Source organism: Oryctolagus cuniculus, chromosome 17, assembly GCF_051225735.1.
Source record: "Oryctolagus cuniculus isolate XC-2025 breed Fujian yellow rabbit chromosome 17, ASM5122573v1, whole genome shotgun sequence".
Classification (NCBI taxonomy): domain Eukaryota; kingdom Metazoa; phylum Chordata; class Mammalia; order Lagomorpha; family Leporidae; genus Oryctolagus; species Oryctolagus cuniculus.
Genome location: NC_142883.1, coordinates 59702205 through 59725884, shown reverse-complemented (window position 1 = coordinate 59725884; position 23680 = coordinate 59702205). Strand labels below are relative to the sequence as shown.

At 52.3% G+C, this 23680-nt stretch overlaps 2 protein-coding genes across 4 annotated transcripts in view; one reads left to right on the top strand and one right to left on the bottom strand.

Annotated features, from left to right (window-relative positions):
• Nucleotides 1-17947, top strand: part of PIGL (phosphatidylinositol glycan anchor biosynthesis class L) — a 104047-nt gene extending 86100 nt beyond the window's left edge. The window contains exon 7 of one of the 2 annotated variants that reach the window (XM_051824461.3): nt 17715-17947. In XM_051824461.3, the coding sequence (XP_051680421.1) occupies nt 17715-17849 (135 nt within the window). In that variant the 3' untranslated portion in view covers nt 17850-17947. Of the gene's footprint in view, nt 1-4359; nt 4991-17714 lie in introns of those variants that run through there. The other variant, XM_017348852.4, reaches the window with a different exon arrangement.
• Nucleotides 9046-21862, bottom strand: CENPV (centromere protein V). Of its 2 annotated transcripts, XM_051824465.3 has the most exons (5): nt 21328-21857; nt 18841-18939; nt 17060-17129; nt 11811-11925; nt 9046-9444 (listed from the first exon to the last, which is right to left on the bottom strand). In XM_051824465.3, exons 1-5 carry the CDS (start codon nt 21714-21716, stop codon nt 9320-9322), a joined length of 798 nt encoding a protein of 265 aa, XP_051680425.1. In that variant the 5' UTR covers nt 21717-21857; the 3' UTR covers nt 9046-9319. The 2 variants fall into 2 exon arrangements, with proteins under 2 accessions (XP_051680425.1, XP_051680426.1); XM_051824466.3 differs by lacking the exon at nt 11811-11925 and having other exon boundaries at nt 21328-21862.
• Nucleotides 21863-23680: the final 1818 nt, after the last annotated feature.

Sequence of the window (23680 nt, the reverse complement as noted above, 5' to 3'; positions counted from 1 at the left end):
CCACGCTGATCCGAAGGCAGGAGCCAGGTGCTTCTCCTGGTCTCCCATGGGGTGCAGGGCCCAAGCACCTGGGCCATCCTCCACTGCACACCCTGGCCACAGCAGAGAGCTGGCCCGGAAGAGGGGCAACCGGGACAGAATCCGGCGCCCCGACCGGGACTAGAACCCGGTGTGCCGGCGCCGCAGGCGGAGGATTGGCCTATTGAGCCGCGGCGCCGGTCAATTTTATTTGTGAATATAGATGCAAAAATGTGAGAGAAAACCCGAGCAAATTGAATCCAGTAGTGAATTTTAAAAAAAAAATCAGTGCTCCATGACCAAGCAGGATAAGCAAGAATGGTTCCACCTGGAGAAATCCATCACCATAATCCATAACATCAACAAATCAAGAAGGAAAACCATACTTGTTATTTATAGATGCTGAAAGAAAGCAAGGTGCAGCCACAATTCCTATTGAGAATTCCTAAGGAAAACCAGGAGAGAATAAAGCCAGTGGTATAGAAGACTTCATCAGAACTCTAGCCATCTAAAAGTGCTATGTCGAAAAGGTAGGAATGGCTGGCGCCGCAGCTCACTAGGCTAATCCTCCGCCTGCAGCGCCGGCACACCGGGTTCTAGTCCCGGTCGGGGCGCCGGATTCTGTCCTGGTTGCCCCTCTTCCAGGCCAGCTCTCTGCTGTGGCCCGGGAGTGCAGTGGAGGATGGCCCAGGTGCTTGGGCCCTGCACCCCATGGGAGACCAGGAGAAGCACCTGGCTCCTGCCATCGGATCAGCGAGGTGCGCCGGCCGCGGCGGCCATTGGAAGGTGAACCAACGGCAAAGGAAGACCTTTCTCTCTGTCTCTCTCTCTCACTGTCCACTCTGCCTGTCAAAAAAATAAATTAATTAAATAAATAAATCTCAGTAGTTTTGTTTTGCAGAAAAGCACAAGCTGAACCCAAACCTTTAAAAAATGTTTCTTTTTCCTTTTTATTTGAGAGGCAGAGAAACAGAGAGACAGAAACAGACAGAGCAGATCCCATCTGCTGATTCTTCCCCCAAATGCCTGTTTCAACAACTGGGACTGAGCTGGGTAGAAGCCAGGAACAGGGAACTCACTTCAGGTCTCTGATGTGGGTGGCAGGGACCCAACTACTCCGGCCATCACCACTGCCTCCCAGGGTCAACATTAACAGGAAGCTGGAGTCAGGAGCCAGAGCCAGGGATCAAAACATGTTCTCTGATATGGGACACAGGACTCTTAACTGCTGGGGCAAATATTCACCCTGGCATTTTGTTTATTATGCAACTATAAAAAGGAATGGAGGGGGGCCGGCGCCGTGGCTCAACAGGCTAATCCTCCGCCTTGTGGCACCGGCACACCGAGTTCTAGTCCCAGTTGGGGCACCGGATTCTGTCCCGGTTGCCCCTCTTCCAGGCCAGCTCTCTGCTGTGGCCCGGGAGGGCAGTGGAGGATGGCCCAGGTGCTTGGGCCCTGCACCCCATGGGAGACCAGGAGAAGCACCTGGCTTCTGCCATCGGATCAGCGCGGTGTGCCGGCTGCAGCACGCCGGCCACAGCGGCCATTGGAGGGTGAACCAACGGCAAAAGGAAGACCTTTCACTCTGTCTCTCTCTCACTGTCCACTCTACCTGTCAAAAAAATAAAAATAAAAAATAAAAATAAAAAGGAATGGAGGGGCGATGCTGTGGCACAGTGAGTTAAAGCCCTTGCCTGCAGTGCCAATATCCCATATGGGTGGCAGTTCGAGTCTTGGCTGCTCCACTTCTGATCCAGCTCTCTGCTAAGGTCTGGGAAAGCAATAGACGATGGCCCAAGTCCTTGGGCCCCTGCACCTGTGTGGGAGACCTGGAAGAAGCTCCTGGCTCCTGGCTTTGGATCGGCGCATCTCCGGCCGTTGCAGCCATCTGGGGAGTGAACCAGCGGATGGAAGACCTCTCTCTCTGTCTCTCTGCCTCTCCTCTCTCTGTGTAACTCTGACTTTCAGATAAATAAATAAATCTTTTCTAAAAAAAAAAAGCCAAAACAGTAAGATAGAGACAGAGTAAAGAGATGTTGAACAACAGAGAACAATCCTGAAACAGCCCCAAATGGAGCCACTGCACAGAAAGAGGGCATTTTAATTCAGGGGACACATCATGCAATAAATGTTGTCAGGAGGGTTTGCCACGTATTTGGAGGAAGGCAAAGGCTCCATACCTTATACCACAAACAAAAATACATTCTGGGTGAATTTGTGCATAAAAACCAAAACAACTCAAACATCACTTGCAGTGGGGCGGACCTCACCATGCCAGGCTGGGAATGCTAAGTGCCAAGGGAAAATGAGATGCTTCACAGGAACTTTTTTTTTGAGCTGTTATAACACATTGCAGATGTATTAATATTCCCTAACAGATGAAGCCTGATAGAAAAATATCTCCCAAAGAAAAACTGAAGTCAGGATAGAAAATCCACAAAAAGTCCACAAAAGACCAGGGAGGAGAGAATGGACTAATCCACTTCATTAGTTTCCATCAGAAATGCAAGTCCACGCACACATGGGTGACACTACCCAGAGGAAGCTCAGGATGGGACCCCAGTGGGAGAGGTTTCCAGGAGACCTGCAGAAGACAAGGAGCAGTCGTACACACACACACACACACACACACACACACACGGCAGTGGATGTGAAAAAAGAAATCACACCACTAACGAAACAGAAATTAAAACGTCCTTTTGCACTTACCTAATTTGCAAAGATTTCTATAAATAATAATGACCAATATTCCAGAGGAGGGAAAGTGGACACATAAATACTGCTGGAAGAAACATAAAATGGAAGAATCTTCCAGAAGCCACACGTCAAAAAGTCTCAAAAGTGGAGGTGGGGCATTTGGCTTAGCAGTAGCCCAGGTTCCCTATCAGAGCGCCTGGTTTGATACTCACCTTTGGCTACTGATTCCAGCTTCCTGTTCATGCAGCCCCTGGGAGGCAGCAGGGATGGCCCAGGTAGTTGGGCCCCTGCCACTCATGTACACCACAGCACTGGCCTTTTTTTTACGGGGTTGGGAGGGAGATAACTTTTGATATGTCCTGCCCGCGTACCAATGAATCGCCTTGAACATTTCCTGAGGGATGCCCTGCCCTGGAGTCCACGAAACTAATCCTCCAGTAATGAGAAGTGTCAAGGTCAGGTGGTGTAAAATGAACATATAAAGTCAGCGAATTCTACAGAAAGTGAACCAGCCCAACCCTGTGGGCAGACAGAGCAGGATGAGGGAGCCATTGGAACCAAGGATGTTTCTGTTCTTGGGACCACAGAGGGAGGAAGACAAAACACAGTTATGTGGGCAGGTGCTGTGGTGAGAGACATCCATATGGGAGTGTCTGGTTCATGTCCTGGCTGCTCTGCTTACCACCTGGCTTCCTGTTAGCGTGCCTGGGAAGGCAGCAGATGATGGCCCAAGTGCTTGAGTCCCTACCAACAACCTTGAGGGAGTTTCTTGCTCTTGGCTTTAGCCTGGCCCAGCCCTGGCTGTTGTGGGCCTTTGGCAGAGGGTCAACCAGTGAAGGAGTGTCAAGGTCTTGGTCAAGGCTGCCCCTTGCTTGTACCACGCATTCTCCTCTTCTCCCTGCCAGTAGGACTGCTGCCCATGCTCACATATTATACTGATTTTGGAAATGAAGTTAATGGTAATTAAAAGCTGAATGGCACATGGTCTTTCCAAGCTGGGGAGAGGTGACATCATAATGGAAATAATTCTAGTCACCTGTGAAGAGTTAGTGAGGGGGCTGGCGCTGTGGCATGCATAGTGGCTTAAGCCACTGCTGATTCCAGCATCCCACATTCAAGCACTTGTTCCATTCCCCCGGTAGTTGAATTGGCTTCCAATTCAACTTCCTGCTAATGTGCCTTGCGGCCCTGCCTCCCACATGGGAGACCTTGGTGGAGTTCCTGGCTCCTGGCTCCGGCCTGGCTGTTGTGGGCATTTGGGGAGTGAACCAAGAGATGGAAGGTCTGTCTCTCTCTCCCTCTCTGTGTCTTAGTCACTCTGCCTTTCAAATCAAATAATAAAGTAAAATCTTAAAGAAATCGTTAATCAGACCCCTCTGAGCTCAGAATTGCCAAAGCACTGTTTCTCCTGCTAATGGGTGACGTCAGCACACATGGGTGCTGCCTGCGTGGAAATCCCAGGTAACTATAAACGCCTACTCCAGGAATTGGGTGCAGGAGCCGGCCCGCAGCCAGGGCGACGTCTACTCAAACTCCCCTTCCTGCCCCAGACAGGCAACTGCGGGAGGACAGGGCTGAGCGGATCCTCCCTGAGCTTTCTATGGCTCCTGAACCTCCAGCTAACCAAGTGGAAGTTTATTTCAGGAAAGGGAGCAGAGTCTGGCCACCCGGTGCTTGGATTCCCGCCAAGGAATGTCCGCCGGAGCTGACTTTGGGACATTGTCACAGTTGGTACAACCGATTCCTTCCTTGATGAATGTGGAAGATAACAAAGCAACCCTGGAACAACACCCTCCCCATTTCCTGGAGCGGCGCGGGGTGGGGTGGGGTGGGGTAGGGGACACACGTTAAGGGGAAGGGGCACTGCAGGGGTCCACCTCTGGTTTGCTCTCCAGTCCAGGACTCCCTGCAAGGGCGCTGGGCCACCCACCACCCGTGGTGGCTGACACTGCCTTAGAGCTCAACCGGCTGGTATAAACCTGTGCTTTCCTCTGAGCCCAGTCAAGCAGGAAAACACCAAATCCTGACAGGATGGCCCAGGAGGCTCCTGGTAGGGCATTTCCCGGTCATGGGTCCATCAGCAGTTTCTGACTTTGGCTAGGGACCTCACTTCTAGGGCCATGTTCAATAGATTTGCTTAGAAAGGCACTGCAGGCTGGTGTGGTGGCACCCCTGGCTTAAGCTGCCACATGCAATACCCGCATAGCAGGTATGAGTGCTGGTTGGAGCCCCAGCTGCTCCTCCGCTTCCAATCCAGCTCCCTGCTAATAAGAAGGTAGCCCGAGTGCATGGGCCCCTGCCATCCTCGTGGGAGACCATCCCGGATGGAGTTCCAGGCTCTTGGCCGATGGCCTGGTCCAGTCCTGGCCATTCCGGGAGTGAACCAGAAGATGGGAGGTTTCTTTCTCCCTGTCTCTTCCTCTCTCTCTCTCTAGAACTTCGCCTTTCAAATAAATAAATAAATCTTTAAAAAAAAAAAAAAAGTAAAAAAAAGTCACTGGAAACCCACCAAGAGCCTAATACAAGTTTCCCATTCCAAGAATGATAGCATTTGTCTCCACCAACAATAACCCATGACAAACTAAAAACAGCTAAGAGATCCCAGTCATAACCATAAAAAAATAAGACAGCTAGGGACATACCTACCACAAAATGTACCATTTATAATGCTTCTATACAGAGAAAAAACATAAAGGGATTTGAGTTCAGGGCATAAAAGAACCAAGGGGTGAGATGTGCCACTTCCCCAGATGATAAAACTGAGAGACATAAGGAAGGCTACTCACCCGGCATTCATTGACAGATGCAATGCAATTGCGGTCAAAGTTCAAGTATGGTTTTTATATGGCACTTGATAAAGTCTAACAGTTATCTAGAGGCCAAAGTGCACAACAAAGAGTAACACAAAGACTCTTCAAACTGTGTTTGGAAAAATGGAATAGAAGGCTAAGTTTATTTTTGGTACAAAGCATTCTGGGGGTGGGCATGGTGGCACAGTGGATTAAGCCCTAGCCTGGAATGCCCACATCCCTCGCTGGAGTACCTGGTTCAAGTCCGGGCTACTCCACACTTCTGATGCATCTTCCTGCTTATGTGACTGGGAGGCAGTGAACGATGGCCCACGCACCAGGGTTCCTGCCACCCCCCGGGCAGACCTGGATGGAGTTCCTGGCTTCTACCTGGCTTAGGTCCAACCGTTGCTAGTACCTGGAGTGAGCCAGCAGGTAGAAATCTCTTTCTCACTCTGTCTCTCCTTTTCTCTCTGTGACTCTGCTTTTTGAATACATAAATCTTAACCAAAAAATTTTTCTGAAATCCATGTAGTTTTCTCATAAATACACATTTTCATGAACTTTTTGAAGATGCCTCATATTGGGGGTTGGGGGTTATTCTATCAGTTTGTTTAAAGTACATTATAAAGTGTAAGGATTTAAAACAGGCCAGTGCTGTGGCGTACATTAAATCACTTCTCAAATGATAGATATGCATGAGGTATGTAAAAGGATATTCATTGGCTAACAGCTTATGTAATAGCAGAAAACTGGGGGCATCATTTCTATAGAAAAAGAATTATTAAATTACACCCATATTGGGAGCCAGCATTGTGCGGTGACTTGAGCTGCTGCCTGAAATGCCAGTATCCCATAGTGCACTGCCAGTGTGAGTCCTGGCTGCTTCACCTTTGATCCAGCTCCCTGCTAATGTGCCTGGGAAAGCAGCAAAGATGGCCCAAATGCTGGGGCCCCTGCCACCCAAGAGGGAGACCCAGATGGAGTTCCAGGCTCCTGGCTTTGGCCTGGCCCAGCACGGGGGCCATTGTGGCCATTTGAGGAATGAACCATTGAATGGAAGACCTCTCTCTCCCTCTCTCTGTGTAACTCTTAAATAAATCTAAAAACAACAACAACAACAACAAAACAAAACCTTGACTCTGGCCCTGAAAACCTATTTCCTGGGGGTTGCCCAGTCCCTTCCAACCTTAGCATGAACCTGCAGCCACAGGCCGTCAGCCACTCTGCCATGGCAGTGACCACCCAACGACTGCCAAGCAAATCATGAAAACTGACCACTTTAGTTCCTCTCCTTGTTTTCCTTGTCTATCACTCCACGACTAAACTTCCTAAAGCAGGGGTTACATAGACTATTGGCCCCTACACACGTCTGCAGCATTTGTAATGAATGCTTTAGGAACACTTTCCTGCCTGAAACGTGCAGTTGGGGAGGAAGGAGCCAAGGAGACGGCTGGCTTCCTCTCAGCAGGCTCCAAGCTGTCGTCACATGGGTGCAGAGCCTCAGCTTTGCAAGCAGCAGAGCCGTGGGGATGCGTCGTGGTCATGGCTGCACCATGCTGAGAACACGCTCAGAGCACTGCTGGACTGTGCACTTCACAGTAGCCACGTGATACATTTTGTCAGATGTATAAGGAAGAAATCTGAGGGCAGCGTGCCTTACAAAAACCCCTGACACAGCCCACCCCTCAATTATCCCTTTGCTAATCAGTGCCCTTTCTCCTCTAAACGCCTCCCGATCCACAGGGACCATAACCATTCACGATCTTTTATTTATTTATGATTTATTTACTTGTTTGAAAGGCAGAGTTAAGAGGCAGAGGCAGAGAGAGAGGTTTACTCCCTGAATGGCCACAATGGCTGGAGCTGCACTGACCCAAAGTCAGGAGCCAGGAGCTTCTTCCAGGTCTCCCACACAGGTGCAGGGGCCCAAGGACTTAGGCCATCATCTTTTTTATTTATTTATTTATTTATTTATTTATTTATTTATTTATTTATTTTTGTACAGGCAGAGTGGACAGTGAGAGAGACAGAGAGAAAGGTCTTCCGTTGCCGTTTGTTCACCCTCCAATGGCCACCGCGGCCGGCGCACCGTGGCAGGCACACCGCACTGATCCGATGGCAGGAGCCAGGTACTTATCCTGGTCTCCCATGGGGTGCAGGGCCCAAGGACTTGGGCCATCTTCCACTGCACTCCCTGGCCACAGCAGAGAGCTGGCCTGGAAGAGGGGCAACCGGGACAGAATCTGGTGCCCCGACCGGGACTAGAACCCGGTGTGCCGGCGCCGCAAGGCGGAGGATTAGCCTAGTGAGCCGCGGTGCCGGCCGCCATCTTCTTTTTTTTTTTTTTTTTTTTTTTTTTACTGGCAGAGCAGAGAGAGAGAGAGAGAGAGTCAGCTGATCCGAAGCCAGGAGCCAGGTGCTTCTCCTGGTCTCCCATGGGGTGCAGGGCCCAAGCACTTGGGCCATCCTCCACTGCACTCCTGGGCCACAGCAGAGAGCTGGCCTGGAAGAGGGGCAACTGGGACAGAATCTGGCGCCCCAACCGGGACTAGAACCTGGTGTGCTGGCGCCGCAAGGCGGAGGATTAGCCTATTGAGCCACAGCGCCGGCCAAGCCATCTTCTACTGCTTTCCCAGGCCACAGCAGAGAGCCGGATCGGAAGTGGAGCAGCCAGGATTTGAAACGGCATCCATACACTTCAGTCAGTAGCTTTATCCACTATGCCACAGTGCTGGCCCCAACTTTTTTTTTTTTTTTTTTAAGATTTATTTATTTATTTGAAAGACAGAGTTACACAAAGAGAGAAGAGAGGAGAGGCAGAGAGAGAGGTTGGTTCACTCCTCAATTGGCCACAACAGCCAGAGCTGAGCCGATCCGAAGCCAGGAGCCAGGAGCTCCTTCTGGGTCTCCCTCGCGGGTGCAGGGGCCCAAGGACTTGGCCCATCCTCTACTGCTTTCCCAGGCCATAGCAGAGAGCTGGATGGGAAGTGGAACAGCTGGGTCTCGAACCGGCACCCATATGGGATGCCTGTGCTTCAGGCCAGGGCATTAACCCAGTGCACCACAGTGCCGGCCCCCCAATTTTTTATTTAAAAAAATGTATTTATTTGAAAGGCAAAGTGACAGAGAGAGACAGAGATCTTTCAGCTGCTGGTTCATTCCCCCAATGGCTACAACATCCAGGTCTGGGCCAGGCCAGAGCCAGGAGCCAGGAGCTACAACGGGGCCTCTGCTATGGTGGCAGGGGCCCAAGCACTCGGATTGTCTTCTGCTGCCCTTCCAGGTGCCTCAGCAGGGAGCTGGCTAGGAAGAGGAGCAGCCAGGGCTCAAGTCAGCGCTGAGACGGGAGGCTGGTGCATAAGCAGCAGCTTACTCCACCAGGCCACAGGCTGGCCCGACTTTTTCTTTTAATCTGCTTGCTCACCTGTTCTTCCCAATTCGGTTGCAAGCACCTTGGCAGTGCTCAGCAAGTGCCTGCTCTTAGCTGACTGGCCCCAGAGGCACGATCAAAGAGGGAAAGAAGACCCACAGCAACAGCTTTGATGTTAAAAATATTTATTTTCTAAAAGATCACACAAAAGTTGGGGGGAAAAAGGAAGAATGTCAACTAGCCTACGTCAAAATCCAGGCTGAAGAAGGGAAAGAGCTGCCTAAAGAAACCGGTAGCTGGAGCCAAGTGCAGTGACGGGGGTGGCGGTGGCCAGCAGGGCCAGCATCCCAGGCCCGCCACGTCGGGGCACCCCCGAGGCGCCACGGGGACCACGAGCTGCCGGCCCCGCGCAGCCCTCCCCGCCGGGAGGCAGAGGAGCAGCTCACTCTTTGGACATGTTCTTGATGGTCTTGTGCTCCTTCATGGCCTTCTCCCAGTCGCTGCCGTTGAACTCCTCCGTGACCACGCTCCGCACGGTGCCCTCATCCAGGCAGTGCGGGGCGATTCCTAAGGGGAAGCAGCACACAGCGGGGTGACACCACATACTGCACTGCCTCTCGGCCCAACCCCCACCCACAGGCTTCCCGAGTGGCCTGCCACAGCCTATGACGTCATGTGACAGGACCGCCCTAGGGAGGCCCTGACTGCTGTGCCGACCTCAGCCCACTGGCTCCCGCTCCTCAGTCCCCAGACAGGGATCAGACACCTTGCATGAGATGGCCACGGCTGGACAGTGTCCCGTACCGAGCGGCTTTAAGGTAGTGGAAAGGCCCAAGCCCAGCCCGGTCAATCCCTGACTGGCACCCTGAGGAACCCACAGGCCGCCTGTGACCAGGTCACGCCTCCCTGTCTGTGCTTTCCAAAGCCCCTTCCTGTCCCGCGAGGTAGGCAGGAGGCACCAGGTGACAGCCGAGGAACCCACAGGAGCTACTGGGGAAAAGGGGCGGGTAGGGCCAGGGTGACGTCAGGACCCGGCTGTGCTGTCCCCAGTCCTCAGGGACATCTTCAAGCCCTGTTCACGCTGCAACTGACATCACTCCCAACAATGCTGGAAGCACTGGTTCGACTCCTCCCCCAGACCCACGCAGGACCTGAAGAGGAGTTTCGGTCCCCTCCTCGTTTTCTGAACTGGTCAATTTTTTTTTTTTATTTTAAACAAATGGCATTAGCAACGCTGCTCCTTCTTGCTTCCTTCACTCCCTTAACCCCTGCCCCTACTCAAGTGGCCTGCCCTGCCCCATGGCCCCATCACCCCACCCGTCTCTCAACCCTTGGTCGCCTGCGATGAGTACATAGGTCTGGCAACACCTGTGAACAAGAACCACGACCTGGCAGGACTCGCGCACACACTTTACCGTATGGGGTCGAGCAGATCTGACCAGAGCCAGTCTCACGTCTACTATTTTTTTTAAAGTTTTATTTATTTATGTACTTTTTATTTGAAAGGTGGAGTAACAGAGGGAAAGGGAGAGAGACAGACACACAAAGAGATCTTCTATCTGCTACTTTACTCCGCGTATACCCACAAGAGCCAGGGCTGAGCCAGGCCAAAGCCAAGAGCCCTGGATTCCATCCGGGTCTCCCATGTGAGTGGCAAGGAGCCAAGAACTTGAGCCATCACTTGCTGCTCCCCTGCTTTCCAGGGTGGGCAGGAAGCCGGACTGGAAACAGAGCGCTCAATCCCAGGCACTCTGATATGGGATATGGGCATTCTAAGAGGCATCTTTATCACTGACACAAACACCTGTGCCACATTCTGTTCGCTACTTGATTTTATTTTATTGCATTTGAAAGCAGAGTGACACAGAGAGAGAGAGAGAGGAAAGATAAGACAGAGAGAAAGAAAGATCTTTCACCTGCTGGTTTACTCCCCAAATGGCCGCAGAGGCTAGGGCTGGGCCATGTCAAAGCTAGAAACTCCATCCGGACCTCTCACTCGCTGGCAGAGCCATCATTTGCTGCCTTGCCGGGCGCTAGATCAGATCAGAAGCATGGCAGCCAAATGTGCTGTGCCACGATTCTGGGCCCTGCAATTTTTTTTTTTTTTTTTTATTTGACAGATACAGTTAGACAGTGAGAGAGAGAGAGACAGAGAGAAAGGTCTTCCTTCCGTTGGTTCACCCCCCAAAATGGCCACTATGGAAGGCACTGCGCCGATCTGAAGCCAGGAGCCAGGTGCTTCCTCCTGGTCTCCCATGCGGGTGCAGAGCCCAAGCACTTGGGCCATTCTCCACTGCGCTCCCAGGCCACAGCAGAGAGCTGGCCTGGAAGAGGGGCAACCGGAACTAGAACCCGGCACCCATATGGGATGCCAGCGCCGCAGGCGGAGGATTAACCAAGTGAGCCACAGCACTGGCCCCCTGCAATTTTTCTTTAAAAAAGGTTTCTATTTTTCTTTTTTTAGTTTGAGAGGCAGACGGACAAGACACACACACACACACACAGAGGAAGACAAAGAGAGCCCCACCCATTCTGTCAGCATGCACTCCTCAATGCCCACAACAGCTGAGGCTGGGCCTGGGGCCAAAGTTGGGAGCTGCACGCAGGTTTCCCCGGGGGTGGTAGGAACCCCAGTTACCTGAGCCATCACCAGGCCTCCCAGAGTCTGCATGAACAGAATACTTGAGTCAGGAGCCAGAGCCGGGCATCCAACCTAGGCACTCCCCAGCAGCATCTTAACAGCTAGGCCAAACGCCTGCCCCACATTCCGTCATCGGGAAACAGCTCTGCTGAACAGCCCCCTTCTTCCCACACACGTGTGAGCAAGGTTTTCGCCAGACACACCCATGCCTAACTGCCCAGCCGGCGCGCGGAAGCCGAGCAGCCCGGCCTCTCTGCGCCCTCCGGACTCACAGGCCCTCCTGCTTACTCACCAAAACCCCCGGGGTTGGAGCGGGGTGTGTAGAAGCTCTGGACGCCACACTTCTTGCAGAAGGTGTGCTGGGCTTTGTGCGTATTGAACGTATAAGTGGTTATACTGTCAGCTCCCTAGGCAAAAACAGACAACAGGTGTTCTTTCCCCCTGCCTCTCCCCCAAAGATTTACATGGAAAGAAGAAGGGGAGAGAGAGACAGATCTTCCATCTTCTGGTTCACTCCTCAAATGGCTGCAACGGCGGCCAGGACTGAGCCAGGAACTCCATCTGGGTCTCCCACGTGGTGCAGCAGGGCCCCAAGCACTGGAGCCATCCCCTGCTGCCTTCCCAGGCACGTCAGCAGGAAGCTGGATGGGAAGTTGAGCACCAGGCTCCGATACGGGATGCAGGTGTCCCAAGAGGCAGCTTAACCCACTGCACTACACCACCAGCCCCCAGGTGTTCTCTTTTTATGAGATTGTTTTTCATGTTATTAAAAAAAAAGTCTTTTGAGGGGCCGGCGCTGTGGCGCAGCGGGTTAACGCCCTGGCCTGGAGCACTGGCATCCCAAATGGGCACTGGTTCTAGTCCCAGCTGCTCCACTTCCAATCCAGCTCTCTGCTATGGCTTGGGAAAGCAGTAGAAGATGGCCCAAGTCCGTGGGCCCCTGTACCCGCATGGGCAGCCTGGAGGAAGCTCCTGGCTCCTGGCTTTGGATTGGCTCAGCTCTGGCTGTTGTGGCCCTCTGGGGAGTGAAGCAGCGGATGGAAGACTATCTCTCTGTCTATCTCTCTCTGTAACTCTGTCTTTCAAATAAATAAATAAACCTTTAAAAAAAAATACAAGTCTTTTGAAAGGATTAAGGGGGCAGCCTCTTCTCAGGATTATGAGGACATAATCTAACTCCTAAACATAATCCTAACTCGCACAAAAGACCAGAAGCCTCCTGGGGACAGGGGCCCATCTACACTTCCTGGAGACCCAGCAGTCACACCTCCTCTCAGGCCAACCACACAGAGAACAGCCCGGCCTCAAACCTCTGTGGTCCAGGGCAGACAGGCTGCCGTGCTAGTGTCAGGGAGTGAAGGTGCTCACCTCCCAGGGCCTGCACAGAGGACAGCTTTCCCCAGTGACTGGCTCTCCACGTCCCCAGACCCCGCTGCCCAAGGTCTTAAGGAAACCGTTCACTGCACCGGAGCTCCTCTACTGAGGACAGGCTAGCATGAGACATCTGCCCGACATCACAGAGGCCAAGTTCCCCAGTGGAGAAAACAATCGGGAAACCGGCAGAGGGCACGAAGGGGACAGTTAGGACACGAGGAAAACAAGTCTCTCTCTGACCCAGGAAGCGACGCTCTTCACTGGCAGGTGAAAAAAATCATGACACCAAAGTTGGCTGGCAAGGTACAGCACTCTCGGCTTTCAGTCACAGGGCTACGAATTAGTCAGATTTAGCGACATTGACCACCATTTCCAAGCATACGTATCCTTTCAAACAGAATTCCACTTCTAGAAACTTATCCATAAATTCCATGTCTCCAGTGACTTAAGGATACCGATTATTACAGCACTGCCTAGGAAGGCTGGAGAAACTGAGAACAGTTCATCCAGAGAGGTTAGAAGGTACAATCAATTATGGACAGGCACAAAATGGAACATTCTACATCTTCTCTCCAACTTTTCAAAAACATGAAGTAGCTCTGGCCGGCGCTGTGGCTCACTTGGCTAATCCTCCGCCTGTGGTGCCCGTACCCCGGGTTCTAGTCCCGACTGGGGCACCAGGTACTAGTCCTGGTTGTTCCTCTTCCAGTCTGGCTCTCTGCTGTGGCCTGGGAGGGCAGAGGAGGATGGCCCCGGTGCTTGGGTCCCTGTGCCCGCATGGGAGACTGGGGAGGGGGTGGAGGAAGCACCCGGCTCCTGGCTTTGAATTGGCGCAGCACCAGCTAAGGTGGCCATTAGGAGAATGAACTAACGGAAGAAAGACCTTTCTCTCTGTCTCTCTCTCACTGTCTATAACTCTCTCTAACTCTGCTTGAAAAAAAAAAAAAAAAAAAGTAGCTCTACATATACAAAATAATCTCCAAGGTCATAAAAACAAACAAAAAAGCACAAAGTATAAAACAACATGTATAGCCTGCTAGTACTTTTGTTTTTTCTTTTTCTTTTTTGACAGGCAGAGTGGACAGTGAGAAAGAGAGACAGATAGAAAGGTCTTCCTTTGCCGTTGGTTCACCCTCCAATGGCCGCCGCAGCTGGCGTGCTGCAGCCAGTGCACCGCGCTGATCTGATGGCAGGAGCCAGGTGCTTCTCCTGGTCTCCCATGGGGTGCAGGGCCCAAGCACTTGGGCCATCCTCCACTGCACACCCTGGCCACAGCAGAGAGCTGGCCTGGAAGAGGGGCAACCGGGACAGAATCCGGCGCCCCGACCGGGACTAGAACCCGGTGTGCTGGCGCCGCAAGGCGGAAGATTAGCCTATTAAGCCGCGGCGCCAGCCAACTTTTTTTCTAAAGCACATTATCTGTAGGTGCTTCTAAATGCACACACGTCTCTAAAGAGGTGTCCATCAAACAGCAGTTCACCCTCAGGAGGAGAAACTGGGTGGCTGCAGGATGGGGGTGGAGGCTTCTTGTCACTGTCTTACTTCTTCACACTTCTTCCCCAGCCAGCAGGAGAGAAAGGCCCTCACAGAGACCCTGCATTGTGGTACAGGGGGTTAAGCTGCTGCCTGCGATGGCGACATCCCATATGGACACCAGTTCAAGTCCTAGCTCCTCCATTTCTGATCCAGCTCCCTACAAACGCCCCTGGGAAAGGCAGCGGAGGATGGCGCCAAGTCCTTGGGCCCCTGCCACCCATGTGGGAGACCTGGATGGGAATCCAGGCTCCTGGCTTTGCCCTGGACAAGCCACAGCCATTACAGTCATTTGGGAAGTGAACCAGCAGATGGAAGATCTCTCCCTATCACTCTTCCAAATAAAATAATTCTTAGGATTTAAAAAAAAAAAAAAAGCCCCCATAGAACCCTGTGCTTCATATAAAAAATATTCCTTTCAGGGCCGGCGCCGTGGCTCACTAGGCTAATCCTCCGCCTTGCGGCGCCGGCACACCGGGTTCTAGTCCCGGTCGGGGCGCCGGATTTTGTCCCGGTTGCTCCTCTTCCAGGCCAGCTCTCTGCTGTGGCCAGGGAGTGCAGTGGAGGATGGCCCAAGTGCTTGGGCTCTGCACCCCATGGGAGACCAGGAGAAGTACCTGGCTCCTGCCATCGGATCAGCGCGGTGCGCCGGCTGCAGCGCGCTGGCCGCGGCGGCCATTGTAGGGTGAACCAACAGCAAAAAGGAAGACCTTTCTCTCTGTCTCTCTATCTCTCTCACTGTCCACTCTGCCTGTCAAAAATAAAAAAAAAAATAAAATAAAATAAAATAAAAATTAAAAAAAAAATTCCTTTCAACATCAATAACTCCCACTGCCCAGCCAGCAACTCCAGCTCTGCTCTCCCTCCAGAACTCCCGACTTATGTGTCCAGCTGCCCATTTCCTATCTCTACGTGAATGTTCAAAAGACACCTTGAACTTTTTCAAAGCAGAACTCTCGATTCCAGCACTGTTCCCTTCTGCCCCACAGTGGTTTCTCCCATGGGACCTGGTGTCCACATTTACCTAAGCCCTCAGGCCTAATATGTGGGATGTCACATCGACTCCTTTCTCCTTATTTCCAAAGATTTTTTTCCCAAAAAAATTTATTTTATTTACTTGATAGAGTTACAGAAGAGTTAGAGACAGAGAGAGAAAGAGGTCTCCATCTGTTGATTTACTCTCCAAATGGCTGAACAGCAGGAGCAGAGCCGATATGGAGCCAGGAGCCAGGAGCTTCTTCCAGGTTTCCTTGCAGGTGCAGTGGCCCAAGAACTTGGGCCATCTTCTGCTGCTCTCCCAGGCCATAGCAGAGAGCTGGTTGGGAAGTGGAGCAGCCAGGACTCAAACTGGTGCCCATATGATGCTGACACTCACATGGGATGCCAGTGCTTTAGGCCTGGGCTTTAACCCACTGCACCACAGCACTGGCCCCTCTTCAGCTTTTTAAAAATATATTTATTATTTATTTGAAAGGCAGAGTTACAGAGAGAGGGAAAGACACACAACAAGAGATCTTCTACCTGCTGGTTCACTCCCCAAATGGCTGCAACAGCCAGGGCTGGGTCTCTCACGTGGCTGCAGGAGCCCAAGCTCTTGATCCACCTTCTGCTGCCTTCCCAAGCACATTTAGCAGGAAGCTGGATCTGAAGTGGAGCAGCCACCTCTAAGGGATGCTGGCCTCACAAGTGGTGGTTTTAGCCCTCTGTGCCATGATGCTGGCATGGTCTTTTCCTCATCTTTAACATCAATCTGTTCTATAGTTCCAGTTATCTGGCCTCTAAAACAATGTTTTTCAAAAGTGTGGTCCCACATCAGCAGCACCAACACCATCTGGGAAGTTCTAAGAACTGTAAACCCCTGGGCTCCATGGCAGATAACTGAATCAGGCGTGGGGCCCCATAACTGCTTTAACACACCCTCCTGTGAGTGTGCACACACGCAGGTCTGAGAACCACTGTGCTGAGACATCTCCTGGTCATCTATTTCCCACCACCCTAATCCAAGCTCCCGCTGGCTCTTGCCTGGCTTACCCTCAGCCCCTCCTGCCTCCCTGTAGGCTCCTTAAAATCCGTTCTGCACACAGCAGGCCAAGTGAGTCTTTAGAACCTGGCACTACCCTGCCTCCGAAAAGTAAAGAGAATAATATAACATAACCTTGGGGCTGGCGTTTCGCCCAGCGATTAAGAAGCCCACATCCACACCAGAGTGCTCGCTTTTGACTCCCAGCTCCAGCTCCTGACTCCAGCTTCCTGCTAATGTGAACCCTGGGAGGCAGCAGTCATGGCTCAAGTGGTTGGGTCCCTGCCACCCACATGGGAGACCTGGATTGACTTCCTGGCTCCCTAGCTTTGGCCTGGCCAAGCCTTGGCTATTGCCGATATTTGGGGAGTGAACCAAACGAGGATGGGAGAATGTTCTCTGTCTCCCAAATAAGCAAAAAATTTTAAGAGAAAGATTAAGTATTTAGGAAAAATAAATAATACAACCTTCTAAATGTAAACATAAAACTGGGGTAAAAAAGAAAAACTAAAGCCCTCAAAAGGCTCTCCGAGGGGTGGGGGTGTGCTGGGAGCAGGGGGTTCACAAACGCTCATAAACGGGGTCTTCACGCAGCCCCACTGGGATGCACTAACCTTCAGGAGCTTGAAGCGAGAAGCCGGAACAATGAAGTGTCTGTTCTGCTTCTTCTTGCATATGCTGCAGCTACAGAAAGACAAGAGCAATGCCAGGTCGTGAGTGGTCCTTGGCATCCCATGGGCCCACGCAGCCCAGCCTGATGTTCTCAGGGCTGCCCACCCCTGAGGGGAAGCCCCTTTCAGCTCCATCTGGGAAAGGCAGGTGGATCGGCCAGCTGGGCCTCTGCTCTGCATGTGCTGTGGAGCCCACAGTCAAGACCACCGGCCACTTGGTAAACCCGGAGTGAAAGGACGCCCATGCTCAGGTTGTTCATAGTGAAGGGAAACTTTGGATTTTTAGAGACACCTGGAATACCAATTTGAGATACTGCTAGCATCTTATGCCTCTGAGATATCCACCCCGAAAACAGACAGGAAACAAGTTTCCTTCTTTCCCCATCTCCACATCACAGAAAGTCTAGCTCCAAAAAAAGAGATCCTTGGAATTACCATCTTCGGAATGAAACCCAGCCCCCTCTTTTCAATCCACCTTTCAAAAAAGTCTGAGTATACAGGGTCAGTGCTGTGACATAGTGGGTAAAGCTACCACCTGCAGTACCAGCAACCAACATTGGGCGTCGGTTCAGTCCTGGCTGCTCTACTTCCCATCCAGCTCTCTGCTATGGTCTGGGAAAGCAGTAGAAGATGGCCCACGTCCTTGGGGCCCTGCACCCATGTGGGAGACCAAGATGAAGCTCCTGGCTCCTGGCTTCGGATCAGTGAAGCTCCAGCCGTTGCAGCCATCTGAGGAATGAACCGGCAGATGGAAAACCTTTCTCTCTCTCTCTCTGCCTCTGCCTCTCTGTAACTCTGCCTTTCAAATAAACAAATCTTAGAAAAAAAAAAGTCTGAGTATAGAATCTTCAAACAAATTATCCCACAGCGCTACCTGCCCAGCTGGGTTCTACTGGTAGCAGCCTGGCCGGTCCTGTCGGAGAACCTGGCCGGCACGTAGTTCTTAGTCAGAGACTTCAGATACCGCGAAGAGGCAACGTGCACGGGATACTGCCGAATGACTCCGTGCTGAAGACTGGTGCGGAAGACGCAGCCGCTGTCCCCGCTCTACAGTGTCAGGCAAGGTGGCGGGAGCAGGCCCTCCTCACGTCCTGGCGGGACCATCGCCTCATGCACAAAAAAGCCGGAGCAAGCTGGGGCGCGGGGAACCTCCAGAGGCACACACCCTGCCCTCCGCTGCTGCCAGCCCTCCCCAGCTCTGAACTCCTTACAAGATTCCGCCCAAAGCTTTTCATTCAGGGCCCAGCCTGAGCCACCTGCAACTCATCAGAGGTATCAGTGGGGGGGCAACTCTGTCCTGTGTGACCAGGGGCTGTGTTTGCTCTAAGAGCTCTGTGGCACACACACACATTGGCTGCCTGTACACACACCACAGTACACACACAGACAAACCTGCATGTGCATACGCCACTGCACGCGCGCACACACACATACACACAACCTCCATGGGCACACACCACCATGCACACACACACAAGGCAAGCTGTTATTTTCAGCCTTCTCCCATCATTGTAGAAATTTCATCACTGTAAATTTCAAGCCTTACAGAAGGAGAAAGGCTAGAACAATGAACCCTTTTGTATCTCACACCTGGCTTCAACAGCTATCAGTTCCTGGCCAGCGTTGTTTCATCCACATCCCGGCTCCCCAGATGAGATTGGGAGCAGCACGTCTTAGCCCCTGGAGTCCTGTGAGCCAGCTCTGCGTCAGAAAAGCATACTCACTTGCAGTCAAAGATGTGCAAGTCCGCCGAGGCCCAAACTTCGAAACGGACCGCTCCACAGTGGCAGCCTCCTGTGTGCTTCACCAGGCCCTGGTACTCACTGCATGTAACAAAAATCAGAAAGATAAGAATTTCAGAATTGTCGGGCGGGGGCCTTATGGCATGGCTCCCGCTTTGTCTCTTTGTTTTTCAAAGAGGCGGGATTGGACAAAAGTCTCGTCTATGGGACAAGCCAGGCATTCTGACTTTTAGGGAGGCGCTGTCAATTTTATAAAAGAAGAACAGATTTAGTGCCTTCTTTGTTCAAGAAGAGCACTCTCGTTCTTTCCCCCCACTTCTTAACGTGTATACAACTGCAAAAAAAAATGTTCCAAGAATTTGGAGAAAATGGGGGGGGGTGCAGTGGGAGGCAGGACCCTAACCCCAACATCCAAACATTTTTATTCCTATGTCAAATACTACAAGTGTTCAAGAGTTAGGCCACCAGACAGTCAGCGATCAGCAAGACACAGCAGACATGGTTCATGTTCTTACAGACCCTAAGCAGCCACCACACAAACCGCCCAAATATCCCACTGCGAAAGAGACGCAGGTGCAACAGGCTGCTATGAGACAGGGTCCCCCAACAAGTCCGGTGGCTCAGACAAGCCCTCTGAGAAAGCAAGAAGACTCCAGTGACCCTGCCAGAGAGCCCTCCAGTGTTTTTCCTATATGCAGTATTTTACATAATTACATACACACACGCATATGTATTAAATACCATGCTGATCTTTTTTTAAACAATAAGGTATAGAGACCAACACTGAACATGAAGACTTGAAAACGATTCACAGTGCTTTCCAAAAGGACCGAGCACTCTCACCAGTACTGAACGAGAACACAGCACTGTGCCTTCTGGAGCAGTGATTACAGAAAACAAGCTCACTGTAGTTTTAATTTGCATGTATCTGATTAAGACTGAATGCTTCTTCACGTCTCTTTAGAACTCAGTATGTTTTCAATGCTTGCATATATAAGTAATGCTGATTGTAAAACATCCTGATATCACATTTGGCAGCGTTCAAAGTAACAGCCTCCGTAATCTTTATACCGAGAGGGATCCAGTTAACTATTTGCTATACCTTCCCGAAAACTTTTTAATACAATAATAGTTTCATAAAAATGGCACTTTTTGTACATAATTCGGCAGATTTCGGGGCAAAAAAGCGCATCTTTTTCCATCAATATTTTCAAGTCTTTTCGTTACCATTTATCAATTTGAAAGTAAAAATCTACCTCAGATTTGAGTTTTACATTTCTAACACTCTTCTTTTATTCCCCTATCCCCAGCAGCAGCAGGCACAACCACAGATATCAAAAAAAAAAAAAACACGTTGGCTAGATGAACAAGTTTTTTTTTAAATGGTTCGGTGTACAATCTGACATGATAAATGGGGGAAAAAAAATCAGAAGCAACACAGAAAACCCATTATTCCATCAACACTCATCCCGAAGACGACAACGTCTTCCGGGACAAGGACAAAGGCGCATTGTTTTGGTCGCGAAAAGGAGTGAATTCTCAAGACTGTTATGAAACTGTTATGTTATTCCGCTGGTGGTGGTGCTGATACTTTTTTTTTTTTTTCCTTTTTTGCCCCCTCGTGCCTTAACCGTTCTCTCCACAACTCATAAAATCATTGATGTCCTGATAGTTTACGGGCCTTAAGAGAGTTCTTTGGGGGCACGAGCATCGGACCACACAGCCCGGCCAGACTTCCAGGGCCAGAACCCGAGGGGCGAGGAGCGAGCAAAGCCCCCTCGCCCGGGAGCGCCGGTCCGCGGGGAGCCGGTGGCCGGCGGCGTCCCGAGCACCGCTTTCTCGGGGACCCCCCACCCCCCCAACCCCGCACCCCCTGGCCCCGCTCCCTCCCCACGAGCGCCCGCAACAATGACGGGATCCGGGTGGCCAGCTACTCGCGCCTCTCTCAACTCCTCTGCCTCTTTCTGTCGTCCACCTCAACACAAAAACAAAAACAAAAACAAAAAACCACAGGTGCAAATGCAAAAAAAAAAAAAAAAAAAAAAAACAAACCAACCAACAACACACCGGGGGACGGGGCGGGTGAAGACGCGGGGAAAGTCGTGCTAGGTTTAGAAGCGCTTTCCCCGGGAAGGGACCCCCGCGGCCCGCCACAGCGCCTGACGTCCCCGGCGGCGGCCCGCGAAGCCCCCTTTGTGTGCCCACCCTGCCGGCGGCGCGCGCCCTCCGAGCCCCGCTCGGGCTCCCCCACGGGCCGCCCACGCCCCCCGGGGGGCCACGCCGCCCCTCGGCGCTGCAGAGTGGGCCAAGCCCGGCGGTCCGCCCCGTTCGCGTGAGCCGGCGGCGCAGCACAACCGAAAGGTGCCCAGCATCCCCGCGCGCCGCCGCGGACGCGGACCCGACTGGGCGCCGAGGGGCGTCCGCGTGGCGCCGGCTCCCGCGCGCCCGTACCGGCCCGGCCGCACTCACAAGGTGTCCAGCAGGAGCTTGGCGGCGCCTTCGAAGCTGAGCCTCTGCCGCTTCTGGAACGTCTCCCAGCGCTCCCGCTGCTCGCCCAGGTCCAGCGTGGACACCGAGGACGTCTGGGTCGCCGGGGTCGGGGGCCGCGGCGGCGACAGCAGCGCCGACTCTGCCGGCGGCTCCTCGGGGCCCGCCTCCTGGGCCCGCGGCGGCGAGGGCCTCGGCCCCCGCTTCGCCGACGGCGGCTTCTTGGCCGCCTGGCTCCCGCCTCTGGCCTTGCTGGTGGCGCGCCGTGTGCGGTTGTCGTTGGGGGCCGAGGCGGCGGCGGGGGCGCCGGAGGCCCCGGACCGCTTCTGCCCGCGCGGCGTGGCGGCTGTGGAGCTCCTTGCCCGCCGCATGGCTCCCGCAGCCTGGCGCGCAGGCCTCGCAGCGCCGGCGCGTCCCCGTCGCCCCGCGCGCGCACCCGCCGCCCGCCAACCTGCAGGCCCAGGGGGCGCTGCGTGGGGCTGCCCGGCCCCGCTCGCCGCACCTGGCCGCCTGCCCTCAGAGGGGAGACCCGGCCCCCGGGCCTGCCCTCAGGGCCTGCACCTGCCCAGCGCCATCCTGCGGATCTAACGGGCCGGCGCGCCGGGCCCCCGCCCCTCGCCAAGCCCTAATTCACCCCCTGCGAAGGCGCTGTGCGCGTCTCCCTCCCCGACCCCCTCAGGATCCGGGGGACATCTAAACTGGCCTGGGGAGGCACGGGTCATTGCCTGGACGCACAACCAGGGCCGAGCGGGCAGCCGGGGGTAGCTTCCTTCCCAAGATGGAGACAGCCCCTACCTTGCCGGAGCCATCCTGCGCCTGGAATGAGCTGATGTGTGTAAAAGCCTGCTTACCTGCTACCTGCTGGTAGTGGCGGCCCAAATCACAGTTCTCAAACTTGGTCTTTTCCGTCACGTTGTCAAACGGCATCTTCAGGAGATCGATAATAAACAGATTTTGCTTTTAATTTTAACTAAACAGATGAATCAAGCCCACGTTGAATTCCGACACAAACTCGACACCAAAATTCAAAGACAAAAATCACGAGAATGATGATGATGACGATTCTTCAAACCTCATAGTCCAAGAAATAGTATTTTCACTTTTTTCTACTTTAATATAGCTCTTTATTAATTCCCTTATTCATCTTATAGTTTTATAGATTATTGAACTAAACACACAATTCATTCATTTCAGTGGGTTATTTATTTTTTGGACAGGCAGAGTTAGACAGTGAGAGAGAGACACACACAGATTTATAGACAGTGAGAGAGAGAGAGAAAGGTCTTCCTTTTTCCATTGGTTCACCCCGCAAGTCGTCGCTACGGCCAGCACTGCGCCAATCCAAAGCCAGGAGCCAGGTACTTATCCTGGTCTCCCATGGGGTGCAGGGCCCAAGCACTTGGGCCATCCTCCACTGCACTCCCTGGCCACAGCAGAGAGCTGGCCTGGAAGAGGGGCAACCGGGACAGAATCCGGCGCCCCGACCGGGACTAGAACCCAGGATGCCAGCGCCGCAGGCAGAGGATTAGCCTAGTGAGTAGCGGCGCCGGCCGCCATTTTCTTTATTGGAGTTATAGTTTACAGCAAAATGCACATATCTTAAATATGTAACTTATGTAACCACCAATTCCACAGGTTAGTTTTACTTTTTTTTAAAGAGTTATGTGAAGGCAGAGTTACAGAGGGAAAGAGATCTTCCATCTGCTGGTTCACTGCCAAAACAGCCACAGCAGCCCGGGCTGGGACAGGCAGAAGCCAGGAGCCAAGAACTCCATCTGGATCTTCCATGTGCATAGCAGGTGCCCAAGCACTTGGGCCATCATTCGATGCTCCCCCAGGCACATTAGCAGGGAGCAGGATTGGAAGCAGAGCAGCTGGTACTCAAACTGGCGTTTATATGGGATGCCAGCATCACAGGCAGTGTGCCACGACACTGGCCCCAGTTTTGCCTATTCTCGAATGTCCTTTAGAAACATCCTGGACTGCTATATCTGACATCTTTCACTCAGCATGTTTTTGGGAATCATCCCGGTTATGTACTGCGTACGCTTTACTTCTGTGATATTATTTATGAATACATCCAAGTTTATTTGCCTGTTTCCAATGTGTGCCAGTTACGAATAAAGTTACTTCCTGCATTGATATTTGTCTGTAAGTCTTTCTGTGGACTCATTTCTCCTCAGTATATACAGAGGAGTGGAATTTCTGGGTCATAGGTGAGCACTGTTTTTGTAAGAACTGCTAAATCGTTTTTTTCAAAGTGGTTACACCATCTTACACCCTACTAGAGATATCTGGGCTATATATCACAATATCTTGTGACCTTATGAGTCTT

Excerpts from the sequence above, each read along its gene's own strand:
- CENPV (XM_051824465.3), bottom strand. The coding sequence starts at position 21,716 with ATGCGGCGGGCAAGGAGCTCCACAGCCGCCACGCCGCGCGGGCAGAAG. Across the intron at positions 17,130-18,840 it reads TTGCACATCTTTGACTGCAA|CTGCAGCATATGCAAGAAGA; the intron begins GTGAGTATGCTT and ends GTCTTTCTGTAG. Across the intron at positions 9,445-11,810 it reads CTCCAACCCCGGGGGTTTTG|GAATCGCCCCGCACTGCCTG; the intron begins GTGAGTAAGCAG and ends GCTTCCCCTTAG.